The following is a 22,441-nucleotide window of genomic DNA, read 5'->3' as shown; positions in this document are numbered from 1 at the left end:
ACAGTTGCATCCAATTATTCATGGGCATTGGTCTTCTGCTACCTTGCCTGTCTGGGGACTGCCTGGCACTCACTACTTTCTCTTCTCTCTACTGCTGGCTGTATGACATTGTCCTCCCAAAATCTTGGCCCTTTGCCTGACTGTCTGGCATTACCTCTTGACTAGCTAATTGCTAGACACTGACTACCCCCTGCCCTGCCCATCTGCTGAATGGCATGTATTGCCTCCTTATTGTCCCTTGTATCTGATTACTCGTGGGTAATGGTTTTCCACTGCCCCGTCTCCCACTTGGAGTGCCTGACATCACCTTCCTGCTGAGAGCATCTGCTGACTGCGGAGTTGTTCTTCTGCTGCTTGGCCCACCTGCTGTTCGGTACTGCTTTATCAACTTGCTGAATGTCTGGCATTTTCCTCCTGCCTTTTCACATGCTTCTTGATTATAGTGTCCCCTTGCTGCTCTTTGAGTCTGCTTATTCACTGATACTTGCTCTTTTGCATTCCTGTCCACTTGCTTTTATGCCTGGCATTTTTGTCACATTGTCCTGCCCACCTGCCTAGATTTTATTCCTCAATATGCATCAGTCTGAAAAATTAAGAAGAAAAGTAAGGAATGGGGAAAAAATATTGTCTGACTCCATCAAGATCTGATTCAGTTCAGCATGTCAGCCCCAAAACTGATCTCTACCTGCATCCAGCTTTTTCATAGATCTGCTTACTCAAATCCCCCTCCCTCCTTACAAAAAAAAAAAAAAAAAAGCAAGCAAGCAAAAAAGAAAAAAAAAAAAGGTCCTAAATCTTACTTAATCTTTACTCCATTACCTCATTTGATATTACTGTTCGGTAATGCTGTGTTAAGCTATCAAATTCAGCACTGAAACAAATCACTTATGTTACATATGGTAATTCTTGCAGAATCCATGGAAGGTATGTTATTACAGGAAAAAAAAGGCAAACAGTATGTTACTGAGGCTCAGAGAGATTAAGGGCTGAATGTCGAGCTATGCCCAATAGACACTGAATCAAAGGAGCTAAGTAAAAAATATTACAAGTCTCTTATTTGAAGGACAAGTTTGTAGCTAACCTAAAAAAGGACATCGGATCAGTATGGGAATTACCAAACTGCAGTGTATTCTAGTTGTTGTTTCCTACTCCGCTGAACTTTTTGTACTGGAAGAATATTTGGTTACTAGTTTACAAAAACCTTTTTGTCACTTTTTCACAGATTAAGAGCAAAGAATTGACTACACATGTAAGATCCATGGTGAGGGTTCACAAACCATTGACAGAGCTTTCTGAATGAAGCACAATTTTCTGCTTCTTTTCTTTCAATGCCACTCACTTGTTCTCTGTTTTCCTAGTTCTGCAACAGTTTCTAACTTATTACGAGGGTTTGTAATTTAAATTATGCTTTTGAATCCAGTACTAACTAGGAGTTAACTGGAGTAAATACTCTCTCATAATGAATCCTGTCATAATTTCATGATGAAATCTTCCTACACTTAAAATAATTGTCGTATCCTATTAACTTCAGCTTTTAAACTCTCAATATATTATTATGTGTTATATGGTATATGTTGTTTTCTTGCTATCTTCAGAGATACCCTAAATACACTATCTGATGTCAAACCTTACCAGCAAGCCAGCATCCTTGACTCGGTACCTCTTCACTTGTGCCAGACTAGCAGTTGGATCTGAGAGATACCCTATGAGAGCACAGCTTGCTTCTGACACCAGCTTGCCACTGGAGAATGGCTCCCAGTGTGGCAGACAGCCATGGCAAGAGCAGGCAGGGACTTTCTCCTTGATGTCACACTGACCTCTTAAAATCTGCTATTCTGCTTTCTTCGGCTCCAAGGAACTTCAGGGCAATAATATCACTTTGGTGTCCTAGGCTTCTCACTCTTACCAACCCTTCCCTGTTTCTCCAAACATATTTTTTCACAACTTTGCAAACTCTTAAAAACAGCAGGCTCACAGTCTCTCACTTCCCACCAACTTCGCACTGTTGAGGGTTCCGGCTAGAAGAGCAGATCTCAGTGGCAATTCACTTTCTGAAGGTTTTAACTCTTGACGTTACTGTGTCTGTTTTGCTTCTTTCCTAGACTGTTGTTTGAGAACTGGCATCAGCTGAGGACGTTAGAAGAGAGGAAGAGCATTCACTCTTGCACTGTAGGGCTGCTGGACAGTTCTTGACCTCATTTCTTACCCCAAGAACTGCCAGTCATACCATCACAGGTGTATCATTTCAATTAATAAAGTTTCTCTTAATTAATGTTACTTCAGAAAAATGGCTTGTTTCCAAATAGTATGGATGTATAAATTTTAGACAAAATGCAGAAAAAAATCAGAAACTAAAGATAGATAAACACCATGCTTTTCCTTGAACGTACACGGTTTTCCTGGTTGAAGAATGTACCTATTGGAAAACTGATGTAGTGCTGACTCAGGCAGCTTCACGGTAAAAATGTCCAGGGAAATCAGCTTTTCATCTGTAGTGATCAAGCTATGGTGAAAATATTTTAATCATTTTGAAAAAAATATATATGTTTATTTGAAAGAATACATTGTAGTTTCTATCTTATAAATGAGACCAAATTTGGCCCAGGAGTTTTAGGGCTACAACTTCCTTTTCAAGAATGAAAAAAATGAATAACTAATTGCCACTTTTCTATAAGCTGACTAGTTATTTCTCTCAGATAAATCGATATTTATGTATACAGAATTAATACCTGAACAGAAAACCTTAAAACTACAGTCTCTCTCCAACACATCTACATTGCATGCAGGTTTAACGTTAGTGATTCCTGGGATGAGAAGGACAGAGAAAGCAAATTTCTTTGTCTTCTGGGAATTTTGTTTCCTGCAATATCTTAAGGAGAAGCTGCTATTAACTCATCAACACTCTTTGCAGGAAGAGGGTAGTTTTCTTTTGATATTTTAAGCATTAATAAGATGAACTTAACTACCCTAGCTGGAACTTGTGCGTTTTTCTCAAATAATAGCTTGTCACATTCTTGAAACAGCTTAATATTTTCCCCAATAATATTTTATATCCTTGTTTCTTTTCCTTGATTAAAAAAAAAAAGAAAGGATTTTTTTATTTAACTCGGTTTACTCAGACACATAGCATTGGGAAATTAAACTTGGGTGCATATGCTTTCTGTGTTATTCTACATTACTGTCTTTCATCATCAACATGCACTATATAGAATACTGATATCTGATTTTTTTCTTAAGTTAATGTTTCTAGAGCTATTTGTGATTGCTGTTCTCTGAATGTGAGCACATTGCTCTGGTAGTGATAGGAGGCAAACAGTCACGGTCCGTCTTTGAGAGCTATTACAAGATGGTTGAATTATGCCTTTTGATCTTACAGCTTAAAATGAAAAAGTCAAATGATAGGTAATGGACTGAATGTATTCTTTAAATACCATCTATTGACTACAGGGCAGTAAGACCACGATGAGTTTATCCTAAGAGTGTCATGTTTCATCTTCTCTAAGAAACTTTTTCATCTAATTAATGTCCATGAGAATCTTGGAGAATAAAAAAATTATTTGTGCCAGGAGTTAAATAATACTGTACGGAAATTGTTAGAGTCACTTTTGCTTTCAAAGTCTGTTCAGTTTTTCAGTTCCAATGAGCACATCATTCATGTATATCTACATCAGCAACTATTCAGGCACTAGACACATGAATCACATTTCTGGATCTCACTGAATAATTGTTTTTGTGAGTTTTACGTTATGGCATAAGTTCCTGAAGGCTATTATCACCATGCTTTATCATTTACTTGGATAGTGAAGATACTATTTAAGGCAATCTTAAGAGAAAGTGCTTTTAGTAATTCTTGAGTTGTCAAGGTAAATGCTTGAAAAGTTATTGCTCAATACACCATCCCTTGTACTGTAGAAGATGCATTTTAGGAGAGTTTTTTTTTTTTTTTTTTAATCTTCAACATTGATGATTTTAGATCTAAAATTTTTTGGAGGAGACATGTCAAAAGACCACTGGAGTTCCATAGGCAATATTTATACTTAATGGAAGATAGCAAATAGTAGGAAGCAACACACAATGTTCCTGCTGTTCTCGAAAGCACTACAAAATTATTTATTTAGAGAAGTAAAATTGTGAGTAGACTTTCAGTTCATTCACTGCCAAGGAGACTGGGCAAGTTCTTAGGAGAAAGCAGTATAAATTTCTGACGGGTGACTTCATTCTTTGTGTGTGCTGATGAGGATCTGTAAATAATAGGGTTTTCATCCGGTGGTATCGTAACTATGTAAAAGAGATGGTTTTCTTTCTTTTTTTTGTTCTAGACTGTATTGCTTAATACACTTTTAAAAACTATAATGAACCCAGGGTTGGCCCTAGTTTTGTATGATATTAAGATAACTCTACCCCGTTTCTTCTTTGATACAGTTAAATAGTCTAGAATTTAGTACACATAATCACATGTACAACACAGAGTAATTTTTTAATGAGAGATGCTCCCTCGGTACTTTAACATTAGTTAATGCTCATTACATTGTCAGTTGCAGTAATTGTAGAATTCTTACTGGTATTGATTATTATTTCTCTCATTTCTACTCCCATGGTTCTGTGATTAGCTGAGAACAAAACTTTTTCACTTCTGAAGTTTTGTTTTACTTCAATTTTTAAAGAAGTTTGCAAACATTGTGACTGATAATATATATTCCTGCATACAGAGTTAAAGTAGAGTAATTTGAAGTAATTTAGGGGAAATTAAGAGATAATAATAAATACATAATTTCTTTAGTGGTGTTTTTGGAATAGCAGTGATGTCACTACCTTTATCAGCTTGTCTTCATCTTTTCTACTTCTGTTGAACACCTTCAGATTGATTCTTACATGAACTGGAGTTGAGGTGGGAAGCACAGCAGTTCACACATTAAAAATTGGGCTGAAAAACGAAATAGTCACTTGGCCCTGCTTTGGAACTAAGTGTAAGGGCTTGTTGCCAACTGTCATTTTCACAAGTTAATCCTATAACTTCTCCCCCTTGCAAATACTTTATCTTTTGACACTGGCTTAGGACATATCATTATACAACTTTAACATGCTGGATCAGGTGGGCTGTATAAATCTACATAGACCCTAAATGCCTTCTTCATAGAGCATACAAGCATTTGGTAAGTGTTTTCTTTGCTTGGTTTACTGTTTCTAACAATGAATATTTTTGTTGGTTTTACCACAATGTATAGGGATGCACTGTATCACAAATGTAAGATCAGTTTGGATGTTATACTTACTATCTGAAAATTTTGTTTAGCAGTCAGGATTTTAAAAAGATTGTTATTAACATTTAATATATACTATAGGTTATATTTAGAAGTTGCATATTGGTTGGTTGCCCAGTTGCAACAATTTCATTAACACTTTTAGTGTATAAGCGAGTCAGGTAAATCACTGATCTGTGAAGTTTATGTAAATCAAATACAGCCAGGTTTGAGTCAAAACTTAAAGACCTGATGGGGTACAGATACAAATTACAAATCCAACAATGTTGTTTTTTCTACTGTATTGATTTAACTTTATTATATATAAAAATGTGAAACATCCTCCCCAAAATGTTTTGCAAGCTGTAAGCAAAAATGAAGCTGAATGTTATGAAGTAAATCTGTTGAGTAGTTTGATTTCAGTTGAAGAAGACAAGGTCTCTGAGGAAAGTTACAATAAATATTACTGGGTTTGATCTTTATTATCTGCTATACTCCTAGGTAATTGTTTACAAAAATAGCAATATCATTGGAGTCCAACAATTAAACATATTAATGGCTTAATCATACCTAAGTTATTGAGGTATTGTCAGAGGTACCTCTGTCAAGCTGTTGCATTTCATTTTTCTGTGCACAGAGTAATTCTTTTGAATTTTGAATCATTTGCTGATATTGTTTTATAAACAAGAATGTGGAATTGGCTCCAGGCTTCAGAATCTCATGCTATAGGCATTAGGTAACAACAAATGTTATCATGGTTCCCAGTGAAGAGAGTGAGGGAGTTTGAAGGCAAGTTACAAGCACGAGGAATTATGGATACAGGGAAAAACAGAGAAAGAGTTTGTATTTAATCTAATCTATCAGCAGTAATTTCTCTGACACTTCTGTTCCTGACATGGGTAAATTTTGTAAGGTCATTCTGTGAAGTTTGAGATCTTGCTGGCAGCAGAGTCCTTGTGAATATGCTGAGAAAGCAAGCAAACTTCAAATCAGTATTCCTGTGCTGCAGAACTATTGTCAGTGGAAATGTTATTGATGTGTGCGGATACGTCGGTTTGTAGATTTCATTTTTGGATGACTACATTAATCAGGGTTTCATCCATCTTGATTGTACATCAATTTGAGGTGGGAGAAGAGAAGGAAAAGGAGCAAGTAATCATGCTGATAGAATTCCACTGAAGTTGATAGAATAAGCCACCGTAAAGCAGTTGACAGATTTTATAGACCCACCCAAGCAGCACTCATGGATGGCTTGTTGTTGAGGAAACAATGGCTATCAGGCTGATAATTTAAAAGTGAATATGGGCAGGTTCATTTCTGTGGGTGTGAATTTTGTAAAAAGCTCTAGAATGACAGCAATCATCTATTTCTGGGATCTGCCCTCTACAGGAGCAGCTCCTCATTGCCTTCAGGATGTAGGCATTGTTGTTGACTTCAGTGGGTCTGTGACAACTATTTTGACATTGGGAAGAAGGCAATAACCATAATCATGTACATGTCAAAGCTCAGCCATTGTTTGGTGTATCTCTGGCTGCAGTACCCCAATGCTATGTTAGGGCCATCAGGGGGCTACTCACTGTTATCCAGGATCCATGATTAATGCGATTACAAGTGATACCACCCCAACATACTCCTGGGCCTGACCAATCACTTCATTCACATTAGGAATCTTATGCAACGGATGTACATCTTCTGTGTACTTCTGAATTCCAGCTTCTCTTTGGTCATGCTAGCATATTCTTCCTTTCTTGCACTGTAAACACTGGTGTCTTCAGTATTAATAATGATAAACTCTGCCAGTTTGCATGAGGACAATAGAGGGCTATTTTCGTCTGTACAATATGACTGTAAAAGAGCAAAGGATAGTCCTCTGGCAAATCCTTTTAGAAGCCCATATTGGTCCTTGGCACAGCAATAGCAGGGCTGAGAGTATTTAAACTATCAACCCTGAGTTTGCCACCTTTTGTGCTTTGATATTATTCCCAGAGTTGCTCTGTCTAATTGTTAGTGTAGATGGTTTGAATTTTAGTATGATTTTTTTTGTTGAGAATACTCTTTTAGCACATTAGACATGCAACAATTAAAGTTTCCATGTATCTTGCGCTGAAAAGAAATTATTTTAAGACCTTCAAAAGGTACTTCTGTATGGAAGAACCGATATGAGTAGCAAAGATGGCTTATACCTCTAGAAAGTTACTGACTTTGATGACAGTTTCAGTGACTTTTACAACTGCCTTAGCTTTGATTGCAGTGCAGCAGTAGTGTATTTGTTAAGTTTTAACTATGTTTCAAATAAACTGAAGAATCAGCCAAAGAAAGTTGATTTTGGAGGGCATTAGAGAACATGGTTCTTGTTAAGCCTTCCATCCATAGAAAAGACACAGAATGTCATCACACAGAATACTGGGGGCATAGAATAACAAAAATTCAAGGAAAGACAGCATGATGGTAAGAAAGAGTGATTGAAAAGTGATGTTTATCCAGTAACTTTCCAACACATGAAAAGTAACCAATTGCTGCAACTTTTATTTGTTATTGTACTAAGAGAAGAAATACGTAACTGAATTTTAGATAAGAAGCTGCAATCAGTCTAGCTTCATGTAAGCTCTCTTTTCTTGCCTGCAAAATAAGAGTAAGGAAGCAGACAATAAACTCCAGTTGCTGACTTGTGAAATGGAATTACAGGTGCATGAACTCTCTCCAGGAGAGGTATACCGGCTAACCTTTAAGATGGCATCTCATCTGCAAGCTGAGTAACTTATACAGTTACTACTGTATAAACTTCTCATACATCTCATTAAAAGACATGACTGGAAATTCTGTTGCATATTCGGCTGGTCTAGTTCTTTGTCCATTCTTCTGAGGTTTGACTTAGTGGTCTGCAAGTTTTGAGGGAGAGGGCATATAGGTATTTCTTTGATTTGACATTTCTAAGACTTTTGTATTAAGTGTAAAACCCGTAATGCAATGATGTTATCTGTACTAATTCTATAGCCTGTTAAATATAAATTTGTTAATTAATTTGTATAAATAGCTTTATGATATGCTATGCAGAATCATAGATTTGAAGTTTTCCAACAGAAATAATATTTCCTAACAGGGGCAATCTTGGTCACCTTAATTTAATCAAATTTATTATGACTTCTCAGTCTCATATTTGCATTTTAGATGAAAAGATAGAACTATATTACTCTCCTGAAACTGCTGAAGGGTATATAAAATGATGTTTCAGAACACTACTTACTGTTAAGAGGTCAAACTTCACCATGTTTAATACCTGAAAGAGAAAGATAAGGAGTTTCTGAGCATTTCAGGAAGAGTCCTAGGTGTTATAATTAAATCAGTCTGTAGTGGATATATCCTCCACAAGCTGCCTGGAAGGGCTTTCACCTAATGTAATTTATATGAAAGAAAAGAAAGGCAGTGAAGCAGCAGAGAACTCTCAAACCAATTGGCAGCAAGCCATCTGTTAAGCAACCGCAGCTACGTCAAAGATATCTAAAAATATACCAGTTGGTTTGAGAACATAATGCTCTAACTCCAATAAAAAGACACTTTGAATACTATCAAAAATATGTTTTAAATATATGAGATTTATTCGTATAGCAATGAGATATAAAAGAAGTGTCCTCATCAACATTGTTACTAAATCCTGAAACGTGGTGGTTCAAAATAATTATCTGACTGTTAATGCCACTTCTCTTAGGAGCAGAAGCTTTATTACTTCAAGTCCCATTCTCTCTTTCCCTGGTTCCCCCACAGTCTGACAGTTGTATGGTAGTCTTCCTTCTTCCTTCTTCTGAGTTTTCCCCTCATTTATTTTCTGTCCATGCCACCTTGTGCAGTCTTATTTCCGTCCTACTCACTTCATTCCCTTGCCCTTGCTGTGCTCTCTAGAGGAGGATATGCCAGTACTGTGGCTCCATGCAGCAGGCAAGGGCTGGCTGGTGGTGAGGCTAGCAACAACTCTGTTGCAGTATTTTCTTTTACGGATTTCTGAGTTTCGTGTTAAACAGGGAAAAGTCATGAGATTGTGACATGTCTTAAAACTGAAAACCATCGGATATTGTGACTTAAAATGAAATAATATCTGTTGGTAAGTCTGTCACACCCTGAAAACATCTGACTGTGTTTATATTAGAATGCTTCAGTTTTGTCCATTACTGTAACATGTATACTAGTTTTTCTGTTAATATGCTCAGGACATTTCTCCCTCTTTCACAGTCTCGCAAAATCCCAGTCATCCTCTAATCCTGTCAAGTGACAGAAGAAAACGGAGTTGTGATATGAGGTCTTGGCTTCAATAAGCTGGGTGCTTACCTGATGATTTTCTTCATAAGTATCATTAAAAGCATCTGAAATTGCCCATGAGACGAAGTTTTACATTCTTAACTCAACCTTGCTAGAGTATTGGTAAAACATGGGAGAGCTGGGTCGCTGTCAGGCTATAACAGGCTGCCCCTGTGCGGTCACTGGTGCCGGGTGGGACACAGGCACAACAGACTTTCTGCATCTCTCTTCACACCTTCCTTCAGTCTTGAAAGATGTTTTAGAAAACTTGTCCAGCAGCACTTAAGTATACGTTTACGTGGAGCTACTAGTCGTTACAGATAGATACAAACTATCTGCAAATCACTGCAGCGTCCTTAATTTCGTTCATACATTTATGCATGGCTAGAGTGGGCTTCCTGGTGTGATGGTGATTCCATCTTCTGTACGCTACGCATTTAAATGAAGTGTTGTTTAAGGACATCCCAAGAGTGGACTCTCCAGTGATTGATTTCAAGAGCAGATGTCGCTGTAAAAGATGTTTACTTAGCAGCAGCCGTTTTGGTTACATCTGTCTGGTTAGACTATAGGAAGCATACCCCTGTCTGTAGAAGTCTGCCTGCAGAAATGAATACAAGCATATATATTTTGAAAGAAGTATTTTTAGAAACTTATATTGAGGGCTATACTGCTACTTGGACTTTCTGCCCTTTCAGATTTTGCTGCTGCTTAGTTTATACATTTTTAATAATCACATTGGCTGCTAGCAGTGACATTTTGTGAAGGTCATTTTTCTTGTGAAGTTAGAGAATGGACTTGAATTTCATTGAAGGACTCCCAGAGCTGCAGGGTCATTGTTTGTGGAACTCTTTTGCATCTTGTACTACCTTTGAAGCCTATTTGGAATTTTAACTAATGATATCTTCAAAGTGTCACTGTGCTCAAGGGCAGAAAAGAAATCTCAAAATGCACTTTATATTTAATACTAGTTTTGAATATCTTTGAAGCATGGCATTAGCTGAAAATAAAAGACATAGATAGATACTTACTGAGTATGCGCACACAGAGACTTCCGTGTTTCACCAAGTTTTTCATTGTCAGCAAAGTATCCCTACAACACTGCAGAACATTTTTCTTCAGAATTTTTAATGTGTAATTGCTAGTTTAATACCTCAGCAGGTACCTTTTGGCATTCTTCCTCAATGCAGATGTTTTAATTTTGTCCATATCATTTCTAGCCTGCTTCTAATCACTTTCATAGAAAAACAGATGCCAGCTTGTATAGCTTATGTGTATATTTTGGGGGATTTGTTAGTTCTGAGTAGATACACTGGAAATAAGAGACTGTGGTATCAGCTACTGAACAGAAATCGTTTGGTTTTGTATAAACCAAAGTTCCTGCTTCCCACAATAGCATATACCAAGTTTTCTTTTTGATAAAATATCTGAAGATTTATTTGGCAGTTGTGTCTGATGCCTTCTGATACTGACATATTTCTCTAAAACACATTAAATGTCAGTGGTAATGTTTGAGAATATGGCCAGTGGAATACTTGTACTGTTTTTTTGTTTTGTTTTGTTTTTCTGATTTATGTATTTCTTCCTGTAAAGTGTTCTTGCTGTACGACTACTGGCATGGGTGTCCAACCATTTGGCTTGCCTGGGCTGCATTGAATGAAGAGGAATTGTCTTGGGCTGCATGGACATGGGTTGCCCTGAAAGTAATGCCTCCTATTTATTTTCATGGAAGCTACAACAGATACAAAGAGCACAATAACAGTGTTTAATAAAGCATATTCTCAGCTACAAAATGCTATTTTTCAAAAGAGTCGTTACTATTAGCTATGCACTTGTGAACAAGAGCCTGCATGCTCTGCTTCTCAAAATCTGCAACAGCAGAGGTGACCACTTAGGGTCGCCACTGCTGAAATGCACAACCCACTGCCTCACTGTGCTCACATCCGCTGTTTGGTCTCCATAAACATTCAGCAACCATCAATGAATGTCAATAAGTGCAATTTTTTTCCCCATGGAGGAATTAAGGACCACATCTTTGCTTCATACGCACTTCCACGTCAGATGCCATTTTGTCAGACTGCCCCTCTGCTGCCATCTGTCACACGGCAACGAAATGTAATGGAATAGTGGGGGTTCAACTTCTACTTCCGTACTGCCAACATTTACCTCTGTCATTGCAGGCTGACATCATAAAATAGGAGACATTGCTTTTAGGGCAGTCTTCATAAAATATATAATATGGTTCCTGTGTATAAGTAACAAAAACTTATTTTGATCTTTAGTATTTTTTATTCAAATTAAAAAAGAAAAGCATAAAACTAGTAGGATATTTGGCTTTGTTTTTGCAAAACAAATGCATCAGTCTCATTCAGTGGAAGTGGCTGCAATTCTTACTGAGATCTCAAGGTGCTTGTCAGAGATTTTTGATGAAATTTTACTCCTCCTCTACTTCATCCTTGAAAACAGTTGTTCACTAATGTACATACAGTCAAAAGTGATGACATGAATAAGGTGTGACTATGAAGGGAGGGATATTTTTCTCTGATAAGATAGGGCTTATAGAAACCCAGTTGATAAGCATGTTCACATTTTTATTTGAGTTGAATATATGATTACAACTCTATATGTTCCATTTGAAAATTTGCAGGTAATATATTTATCACAGCTGAAAACGGAATCTCAAATATACCAAAAAAATTAATGATTTTTCAGCACTCTTGAAGCCTATTCTCAAATTTTTTTTTTATCAAAACAGAAAACATGGCTGCATATTTTTTGCTGTTCACAGAACTGTGTTTAGCCAATGTATCGTCATGAATAAAATTATTTGCCATAACTTGAATTAGCACTCTGCTGTGCCCTCTGTGTGCCCTGATTTCAGCTCAGACAGAGTTAATAGCACACTGACAATTCGACTGTTGTGAACAATGGGTATGCACCCAGTACTGGACCAAGCCGCTCAGGGGGCCAGAGCTCCTGCCTTTATAGCGTAGGGCAGGGTGGGCTGAGCTGGACTGGACCACGGGTTGGACATGCCTGGATTACTGGATCCTTCACATAGGGATGCCACTGAAAAAACTTTTAAGTCATGTTTTCCTTCTCTATGACATTGTTTTGTAAACTGGGAGCTTATAAAAGTATAAAGATCTGATTTATAATTTAATCTTTCTCACAAAGTCATTTGTTTGGATTTCTTCCATTATATTCTTTACTGCATCAAACTGCCAAGAATATTTAGGTTATTCAGTGTGTCCTTACATTTAAGACATGCTTTCTGTCTTGATAGTTGTGCCATTAACGCATAGTAGTTTGACTGAATGTTTTACAGTGGATTTTGTAGTTTCATGAGCATTACGAACACTTTAGTTATGCCAAATAATGTAGAATCTTGAATCACGATGTGAATCAAAGGGATCCACTGAAAAGCAACCACTGTGAGAGAAATGGAAAGAGGGTAGAATTGGAACCTTTGAGGTGTTATGTCCAATCTCAAGTTGGAGGCTGGGAGACCAGAGCAGGTTGGCCATTTAAGAAAATTTGCGTTAGAAAGGAAGGACAGAAGTTAGTGAATGTTCCTGGAAAATCATTTCACAGCTGATACCCTGTTTAAGAAAAGGACTTAAAGTAGAAGAATTTTCAGACTCTGCTTCCAGGCTTCTTAGTGCCCACAGCATAGAAACTGCTTGTGAATAAAAGCCACCAGCCTGTTTGGAATCGCTGTTTTGCTGACATGATCAAAGGGGAAGGCATCAGCCTCTAGCCATTATCATTACCATTTTACTGTTTTCCTGCTTTCCTGCTACATGGGTTTCCCTTTGCAATATATTTTTTTTGTTATCTGCACAGACCAATTTACCCTTCTTGAACCTGGGAAAATCTCACCTGGAAAATGTGATTGAGGAGAAGGAACAAATCATTACATGCAGTCTACTCTTTGCTTATTCACAAATATTCTTTCCTTTCTGCTAGAGAGGGTTGTTGTTGATGTGGTGTTCATTAGTATTTCCTCCATGTATAGGGTCTTGACTTTTAAAATTTTCTGTAGGTGTCCACACAACAAATACGGCTAACAGTGCTTCTTCCCACCCCCTTGTCTTTCCCTGTTTTACACAACCAAGAGAAAATTCTTCAACGTATTCTAGTGCTGTGAGTTTATCAAGGACATCTTTTGGCTCTGAAACAAAAAAAAGATTTTCCTACCCAAATTTTAGTTTATTTAATATTTTTCTAGTCCTTGTTGTTTTTCACTCACTTTGCTATTTAATTTTTGATTGCAGGCCACTAAAGAAGTAATAGAGCGGGAAGCCCCAGGGATGGCCCTGGCAATGCTGATGGGATCACTTAATGTAACTCCTCTGGGCATGCTCTCTAGGTAAGAATATTTCCTTCAGAATATGAAGTGAATTATTTCCTTAGAAATATACAATGTAGTGGGATGACTGTATAGAAGTAATTGGAGGTTGCTGATGTTGTCAAGACCAGAACTCTTAACTTCAGAGAAGTGGCCAAATTCCAATAATGGTAATTGCATTCTCTTATTTAATTCCCTTTGTAGTCTCTGTTAAACACAGCATCTTTCTCTATTTTCTGTGCTCAGCTAGTTGTAATATTAATGCACGCTGTTAAACAGCTGTCTTTTCACCCTAGAGCTGTGACATTTCAGTGGTGAATAAAGAATCTTCTGTATGTTGTTCATCAAATACTAAAATGCAAACAAAAAAATCTTGATAAATACAAATGTATTGTTTTGATATTCCTTTTATTCTAGTATCAGCAAATGCTCTCTGAATATGCTTTCACATTAAATACATTCACTCCTAGATTTTAGTATTTCTTGTTGAATAGTTAACAACAGATACTCCCCATGTTCCTGTTTATCAGTGACACCTCTTGTTATCCAGTATTTCAGTCTGGAGTTGATTTTTTTTTTCAAGATCATCAGAATTATTCATCATTTTCCTGTGATAGCTTTATTAATATCAATATATTTTGCAATTTAGTTTGTGCTTGCATGTCATTTCAGATTAAGGGGCTGTTAGAGTTTTTTGTTTTCTCATTGCATAATGAGAGCATAGCAATAATTTTGTCAGTAATACATAAAGCAGACGCTTTCAAATCTGTCTGTAACTCTATGTTCAGATACTTTGATTTTTAAAGAACGTTTAGATGAGAATTTCAGTAAATCAGCAAAGTATTCGAAAACTTCACATATCGCTTTGTGTATCTCAAATGCCAACATTATCAAGGTAACCTCTTCAGATTGCATCCAAACTAGCAAATATTTTCATTTTTTCATCTGACATAATTTTTGATGTCATAATTTGTGTATTTTGAAATTAAAGTGTAGCAAAGCTATATCAAAGAGAGGAACAGTTAAATTTAACTGTTCTGTTTCTGATGAAGAGAAAGATACACAATTAGATGATGCTGAATAACCAAGCTTGGTTTAGGATGTGGTGTGATCAGGATGGCTGAAAGGATGTTTTGATGGCAGTAGAACCAAAATGCTGGATAGCAACCTGACTCTTCTGTACATAAAGCAAGAAAATATTCCTTAGCTTCAAGCTGTAGTCATTGAAGACAATGGTGCGACATAACTCTTCTGTGAATCTATACTGAAAATGTTTTATCAAGCTACTGCATGCAGTCATGTTAAAAGTTTCCACTGAAAATCTTTACTTCAGGTCCAAATGTAATCGGCATACAATGGGTCAGTACCTTTGTAACACTATTCAGATTGCAACATTAAGTTAAGCACATGTGCTACGAAGAAGTTTTTGATTGAATTCTTCTATCCAAAGCTTGACTGTCATTGACTTCAATATAAACTGGAGTTCTTACAGATACTTCCGCATGTAATTTACCAAAAAAAGAAAAAAACACAGAACTTCGTTTTGCAGAATTAAGGTGACACTTCTGTTAATCACATGCTGTTTTGAAGCAGTTGGATCAATCATGTTGAATTTTATCACTTGAACTTTTAGAAATTGTTTTAAGTTATTGGCTGTCTTCCTGACTGTGGGCCAGCATTAGAAAGTGGTGGATTATTTTGTAGACTACATTCACAGATACTTAGGACAGATGAGAAGCCTCTGAGATGCTCATAATGGGGATCCAGCTCTGATGTCCAGCAGGAAGTGCATTGGAAGATCTCAGACCTTTCAGTGTTTCCCTGTGACCTTCCAACTGTTCTTGTCCCAGAATTATCTCATTCCTTACCCAAGCCAACTACTCATGCCATTCCAGTCTTTACTGAGGCTTGCTAAGGTACTCCCTGTCTCCTTGCACATTTATTCTGCTTTTACAGTCATAATTTATTCCCAGGGAGGTGTTCCTCTCTTCTACTCCTGCATCAGATCTGTATTTTCTTCCAACATCTATTTTTTTTCTGTCTCACTCATCCTGTTTTTCCTTCAACTCCCTTGATTATATTCTTTTTTTTCCTCAACTTCTCTGTATTTTATTAAAATTTCTATGCAATGCATCACAAGGCTTTGGATAATGTAAGATCTATAGCGTCTATCTGTTGTTCCCCATTTTGAGGAAGATCCTTAACTTCTCTCTTCCCTGAATGCACACACATATTTGTGTGTTTTTGTTGTGAGTGCACACTGGTTTTTTTGCAAACCATGCAGTTCTTAAATATTTAAACTTACTTTTAGAATCACAGAATAGAACATTTTACATGTTCTCAAGAGAAATTTTTGGCAACCCCATTTCTGTCTTGAGCCACTAGATATCATTGTAATTCCTCAGTGGATATTTCCTGTTTCCCTTAATTTGAATATGTAATAAACTATGGTTTGACTGCTATAACAATAGTAAATGAGTGTATTTCTTTAACTTGAGCTCTTTACTTTATATTGTGGTAGAACATTAGTCAGCTACCTGGAATTTTTAGGATGTATAATGTGTAAGAAGCGAGTGCAGGAAAACAGAGGCTTGGGAGTCAGGCAATATTCAAGCTGACAGTTGAAAATAATACTTCTCTTTTGGTTGGTTTGACTAGAATATCAGAGGTTAATTTTGTACCACAAAAACTGTCTCTTTAGTATTTAATTGTGAGTGTTAGGACAGCTGTCACTAGAGTACTTGCTACCGTGCTAGAAAATGCCATGCTACCACTAAATGCAAGTAACCACAGGAAATTATCTGTATAAGAGTAAATCAAAGGAAATCAGCTACTCAAGAGTTTCTTAATATCCTATCAATATATATATATTTTCCTATCTTCACCTATGGTTCATGTTTTTCTTTGAAAAAGAGACTTTTACACAGTTTCTCTCCATGTAGCTTCCATATTGTTGTGGTTTGGTTTTTGCTTTTTCCTTTTTTCTTAGCTTTATATCCTAGCCCTGTTTTTTCATCACTGTTTTGGTAAACAGTGAAAAAAATCAGGAGGCACACTGCTTTTCCTCCAGACAAAATCTAGATGTGTTGAGTTTTCTTGTGTAGTTTTTTGTTTTTTTTTTTTTTTAAATATTTATCTAAAAGGAAGAACAGGCAAACTCTAAATGATAGAAAGCTTAAGAGGAGCCCCTTCAACACTCAAGTGTATAAGTTCAGCACTGCATTAAGACCAAAGAAAATCCCTGAAGACCTAAAATAAAATGTTGCATCTTCAGTAGTTATTTTCTTCTTTTCTGAAGGAGTAAGAGACTCTTAGGAAGAATTAGATTTTAACTACTTAAGTGTAATTTGGCATTGGGTTTGTGAAGGGCAGGTCCTGTTTGACCAACCTGATCTCCTTCTATGATCGAGTGACCCGTCTGGTGGATGAGGGAAAGGCTGTTGATGTGGTCTACCTAGACTTCAGCAAAGCCTTTGACACTGTCTCCCACAGTATTCTCCTGGAGAAACTGGCAGCCTGTGGCTTGGACAGATACACCCTTTGCTGGGTAAGGAGCTGGCTGGAGGGCCGGGCCCAGAGAGTGGTGGTGAATGGAGTTAAATCCAGCTGGCAACCGGTCATGAGTGGTGTCCCCCAGGGGTCGGTGCTGGGGCCTGTCCTCTTCCATATCTTTATTGATGACCTGGATGAGGGCATTGAGAGCACCCTCAGTAAGTTTGCAGACGACACCAAGCTGGCAGGAAGTGTCGATGTGCCTGGGGGTAGAGAGGCCCTACAGAGAGATCTGGACAGGCTGGATCTCTGGGCTGAAGCCAACGGGATGAGGTTCAACAAGACCAAGTGCCGGGTCCTGCACTTTGACCGCAACAACCCCAGGCAACGCTACAGGCTTGGGGCAGAGTGGCTCGAAAGTTGTATGGAAGAAACGGACCTAGGGGTATTAGTTGACGCTTGGCTGAGCATGAGCCAGCAGTGTGCCCAGGTGGCCAAGAAGGCCAATGGCATCCTGGCTTGTATCAGAAATAGTGTTGCCAGTAGGAGTAGGGAAGTCATTGTCCCTCTGTACTCAGCCCTAGTGAGGCCCCACCTCGAGTACTGTGTCCAGTTTTGGGCCCCTCACTGCAAGAAAGACATTGAGGCCCTGGAGCATGTCCAGAGGAGGGTGACGAAGCTGGTGAGGGGTCTGGAGCACAGGCCTTATGAGGAGCGGCTGAGGGAGCTGGGATTGTTCAGTCTGGAGAAGAGGAGGCTCAGGGGAGACCTCATCGCTCTCTATAACTACCTGAAGGGAGGTTGTAGTGAGCTGGGGGTTGGCCTCTTCTCTCTTGTAACTAGTGACAGGACAAGGGGGAATGGCTTCAAGTTGCGCCAGGGGAGATTTAGGCTGGACATTAGGAAGTACTACTTTTCTGAAAGAGTGGTCAGGTGCTGGAACGGGCTGCCCAGGGAGGTGGTTGAGTCACCGTCCCTGGAGGTGTTCAAGAAACATTTAGATATAGCGTTGGGAGACATAGTTTAGTGGGGTTGTTGGTGGTAGGTGGATGGTTGGACTAGGTGATCTTGTAGGTCTTTTCCAACCTAGCTAATTCTATGATTCTATGATTCTATGATTCTAATTTTCATTTGAGAATTACTTCCTACTGTGCTTTTCTTATGTTGCATCTTAAAAAAAAAAAAAAAAAAGAATAAATGTTTGAATTAATGCAACCAGCATGACTTAGTTGTTTTTTTTTTTTTTTTTTTACCTGTCAAGAGAAATAGTGTTTGATAACCATCAATTACATTACCAGGGAACTATTTGTTTGAGCAAATAGGAACTATATCTAAGAATGTATTTGATGGAAGTAAACAACAGAATTAAGAGTGCTACTCAAAGCTAGAAAGAGATGAAAATCTAGCTGGTGTTTATCCATTAAATGTTACAATTTTCCTTCCCTTGTCAAACACTTTTTCATCTTCTCCTTAGCTGTTTTGTGAGAATACCAGCAGCATATATAGATGTTAGAAATGGATTTGATAAATTCTAGTAAATTGTAGGATGTATCTTAAATATTTGTTTTCTTCTTTCTACAGTGCACAAATTTGCCTACAAAAATTTCACTGTGGATTTCTTTCTTTTCAGACCTGTATGTGGAATCAGAGGGAAAACTCTCATAATTAATCTGCCAGGTAGCAAGAAAGGATCACAGGTAAGTAGTGTTCTTGCTGATCTGCTACTGCGGACCGATGATAAGTACCTCCCATTGTCCTGAATGGTAGAAAGTACTACTACAAGAAGTTTCAAGAAAGTTAATTGAAATGCATATTTACAGAATGCAGCATCCCTGTCAGTCACAGACAATACAATTCTGATCTAATTGAAAGTACTGTGCAACCAGAACAACATTACTTGCAGTGCAAGAGAGTGGTCTCTGTAGCAGGCAGTGTTAATGAAGATTCTAATGGTCTCTTACACTTTCTTCTTGTTTTCTAGTCAGTCTGTGCCTGATCCCTGTGTTTTCTACAGCTTACAAGAAAGCACTCTTTTTCACACAGAAGTAAGAAGGCAGCCTAGTGTATTGTAGAACTTGCTGGAGAGTTAAGAATATTCCCAGCTTTGGTCAGCAAGAGGGAAAAAAGGAGTGTAATTTTTAAGAGTATGAGAAATCATAATATTTTGGATATGGGTATGAGACTTGGCACCATTTATAGTTTGTTTTCTTCCTACATTTAGCTCAGTTTGGACAAGGAATTTAGGCTATATGTTTTTATTCATACGTACTTTCTGACTGCTTTATATTAATCACATGTATATATGCTACATTCTGAGATTTCCTCCTTTGCTATCTAGTCTTATTCCTATTTACTAATGTCATTGTTATATATTACTATTGAAAAACTGTGACTGCAAGAAATCAGAAGTTAAAAAAAATATGCACATTGCAATTCAAAGCAGGCAATATCAACTTCATGTTATGTTTCTTTGTTTGTGAAGGACAGATTACTCAAACACGTGCCTGATGTGTGCTTTCACTCGAAGCATGTGCTTTCAGTTGAAAAAGGGAAAGATTTAAACTTTTCAAATGCATGCAAAGGACTTATCACCTCTTTTTTTCCCGTATTCTTGGTGTATGAGATTTTAAGGTAAAGTTCATACCTTAAAAAACTATAAGGTAAAACTAAACATCTGATAAAATAGATAGTTTTGCCAGATGAACACTGATTTCTTGATTGTGTGGCTTCTTTGCTTTTGCTTTCTGGTTACTACTCTCATCTTAGATGGAGTTAACAGTTGATGTCAGGTGTGCCATCCTCACATGGCGCTCTCTTGCAGCGGCTCTGCAGCTCACCATTGTCTTGTGTAGTTGCATGAACAGTGCCACCTCCTCATTTAAGTGATGTCTCTTTTTGGGAAGATGCTTGATTTTCAGATGCTTGATTGCCAACACTGCGGTAAGCATCTATGTCCATGTACCTTCCCAGCCATATTTCTAGGATTACTGTGATGCAGCTTTTCTGTATTAGGAAATAAGAATATTTGCTGCCACTAGTAACCATAAAACATTCCCCTATACCAGAGAGGATCAAGGTTCTACTAAGTATATTTTAGTATGAAGGAGAAAAGAATGGCAAGAGTAGAAAAAAAGGAAAAAAAAAGTAGAAAAAAAGGGAGGAAAATTATTTTGCTTTTGAGAGGGACAAAGGCCTTACATCAGTAAGTTAAAATACAGATGATAATTCTAGTCACTGCCATCTCAACTGTTCAATAAAACTCATTCGTATGTCTTGATTTTCCTGCTGCCTTTTTATATGTTGCCATATAGTTGTCCAAAAGGAACTATTTATGCTTCATATTGAGCAGGGGATTGTGTCCATGCAAAAATCTGTTCTTCATTCTTTTGACAGTTCAGAGGATCTTCCTCAAGGTGCTAGCAGTCATTGTGTTATCCATTCAGAGGGAGAGTAGGGATGAATGAGTTAAGGGTGAATGTCCAGGTATTGAATTAGGTACTCTGTGATATAAGAAATGAGGGAATATAGGGAGATGATAGACCTGCTGTGAAGGTATAGCCATGGTGCACAGCTAGAGATCAGAGGCTGCAGTAGAGTATGGACCATAGCTGACATAGTGGAGCCTGGATAACTCATTGCAAAAAAATGCCACAGTTCCTTCCACATCCTTAGTCATTCTCCAGCTTTTCAAAAGCCTGTCAATGTTGTTATCAAAAAGTCACAGTGTTCACTTGAAGTGCACCAGTCTCTGTAGTAGTGATCTTTCTTCTCTGAGAGAATTCAGATAATGTAAGACCTGATTCGGTGCCTAATTATCACCCATTCCCACAACAGTGAAGTCTGACTTAATACCCCTAGAATAAATGTCAGCATGAATGTTTATTATGCTTGTTGCCAAACTACCTTCTCAAGTTTAGAAGCTTAGCTTCAGACTTGCTTTTGCTGAAGGATATAATTCTCAGCCTTGAGATCACCTTGATTAATTTAGTGCTCAAATGATCTTTGATTTACCTTTTCAACTTCTTCCAGATAGGTCTCCTCACATTAGGGCGGTGTACTCACTTATGTACTCTGACAAGCTTTAGGTAACGGAACCCCCAGGGAATAGAAACTTCATGTCACTGTTCTGTAATATAGATTGATATGAAATGGGCTTTTCATTTGTATCTTATCTTGCAGATCACAAAGTGCAGTACTAATTCTTTGTTTTATTCAACAAGTGAGATGTGACATCTCTTGTCATGTACAGGGGAACTTGTCATATAAAAAGGGACTGTAGTTTTTGCAAGTTGTGCATGCGTTGATGGTACATGAGGTACTTACAAGATATTTTGAAAAGTGTTTTTTCCACCGAGATTAGTCAGGAGACACTTTCTTTAGGAATAAATATTCAGGACCTTTATAGTTTTGAATAACTATTCTACTATTAGAAGTTAATTGAAAGTATCTGTTATGGTGGCAGTCATTTCCATAATGAACATGGAAGAGATCTGAGCCCATATGTTTGATATCTCTTATACAATATTATTTGAGAAAAAGCTATTGCAGTGATACTCCTGAGTATCTGCTGTGAGTGGTGATTTGTTCATAATTGGAAGAAATTGCCTTTCTGTGAAGCATAATGCTTCTAAGGATGAGACAGTTCTTCACAAGTAGACGTCAGGAGGACTCTTTCTGAGTTTGTAAGGTTCAATCTTTTCATGGGTCTTTCTATCTGCATAGTTGGCTGATAGATCTGGAAGGGCAGCTTTCTTCACACATACTCTGCTAAACTGAATATTGGGCTATACAGTGATACAAATCTGCTAAAGTAGATTCCCATATCAATCGTGGGAATCATTCTCCAGGGCTCATACTACATCAGCAACCTTCTTAAAAACTGTCTGACCACAGCAATTAAATCCACACCTTAGAGAATTGGTGCACTGGTAAGAAGTCTGTACTTTTTTTTTCAGAAATCTGTACTTCTTTTACTGACTTATGAAAGAAGTGGAATAGCTTGCAGTCTACTGATTTTTGTAGTGTTCAGTAGCATCCCTAATGTACCAGGTGCAGGGAAAAAAAATGTCTT

The 22,441-nt window shown here is 37.6% G+C and overlaps 1 protein-coding gene across 15 annotated transcripts in view; it reads left to right on the top strand.

Annotated features, from left to right (window-relative positions):
* Positions 1-22,441, top strand: part of GPHN (gephyrin) — a 270,607-nt gene that overhangs the window by 145,053 nt on the left and 103,113 nt on the right. For all 15 annotated transcript variants that reach the window (XM_021401703.1, XM_021401702.1, XM_021401700.1 and 12 more), the window contains 2 exons: positions 13,805-13,899; positions 19,001-19,067. In XM_021401703.1, the coding sequence (XP_021257378.1) occupies positions 13,805-13,899; positions 19,001-19,067 (162 nt within the window). The remainder of the gene's footprint in view (positions 1-13,804; positions 13,900-19,000; positions 19,068-22,441) is intronic.

This window comes from Numida meleagris, chromosome 6 (assembly GCF_002078875.1).
Source record: "Numida meleagris isolate 19003 breed g44 Domestic line chromosome 6, NumMel1.0, whole genome shotgun sequence".
Lineage (NCBI taxonomy): Eukaryota > Metazoa > Chordata > Aves > Galliformes > Numididae > Numida > Numida meleagris.
The sequence above is the reverse complement of the archived record's forward strand: the minus strand, read 5'-3'. Positions and strand labels throughout refer to the sequence as shown.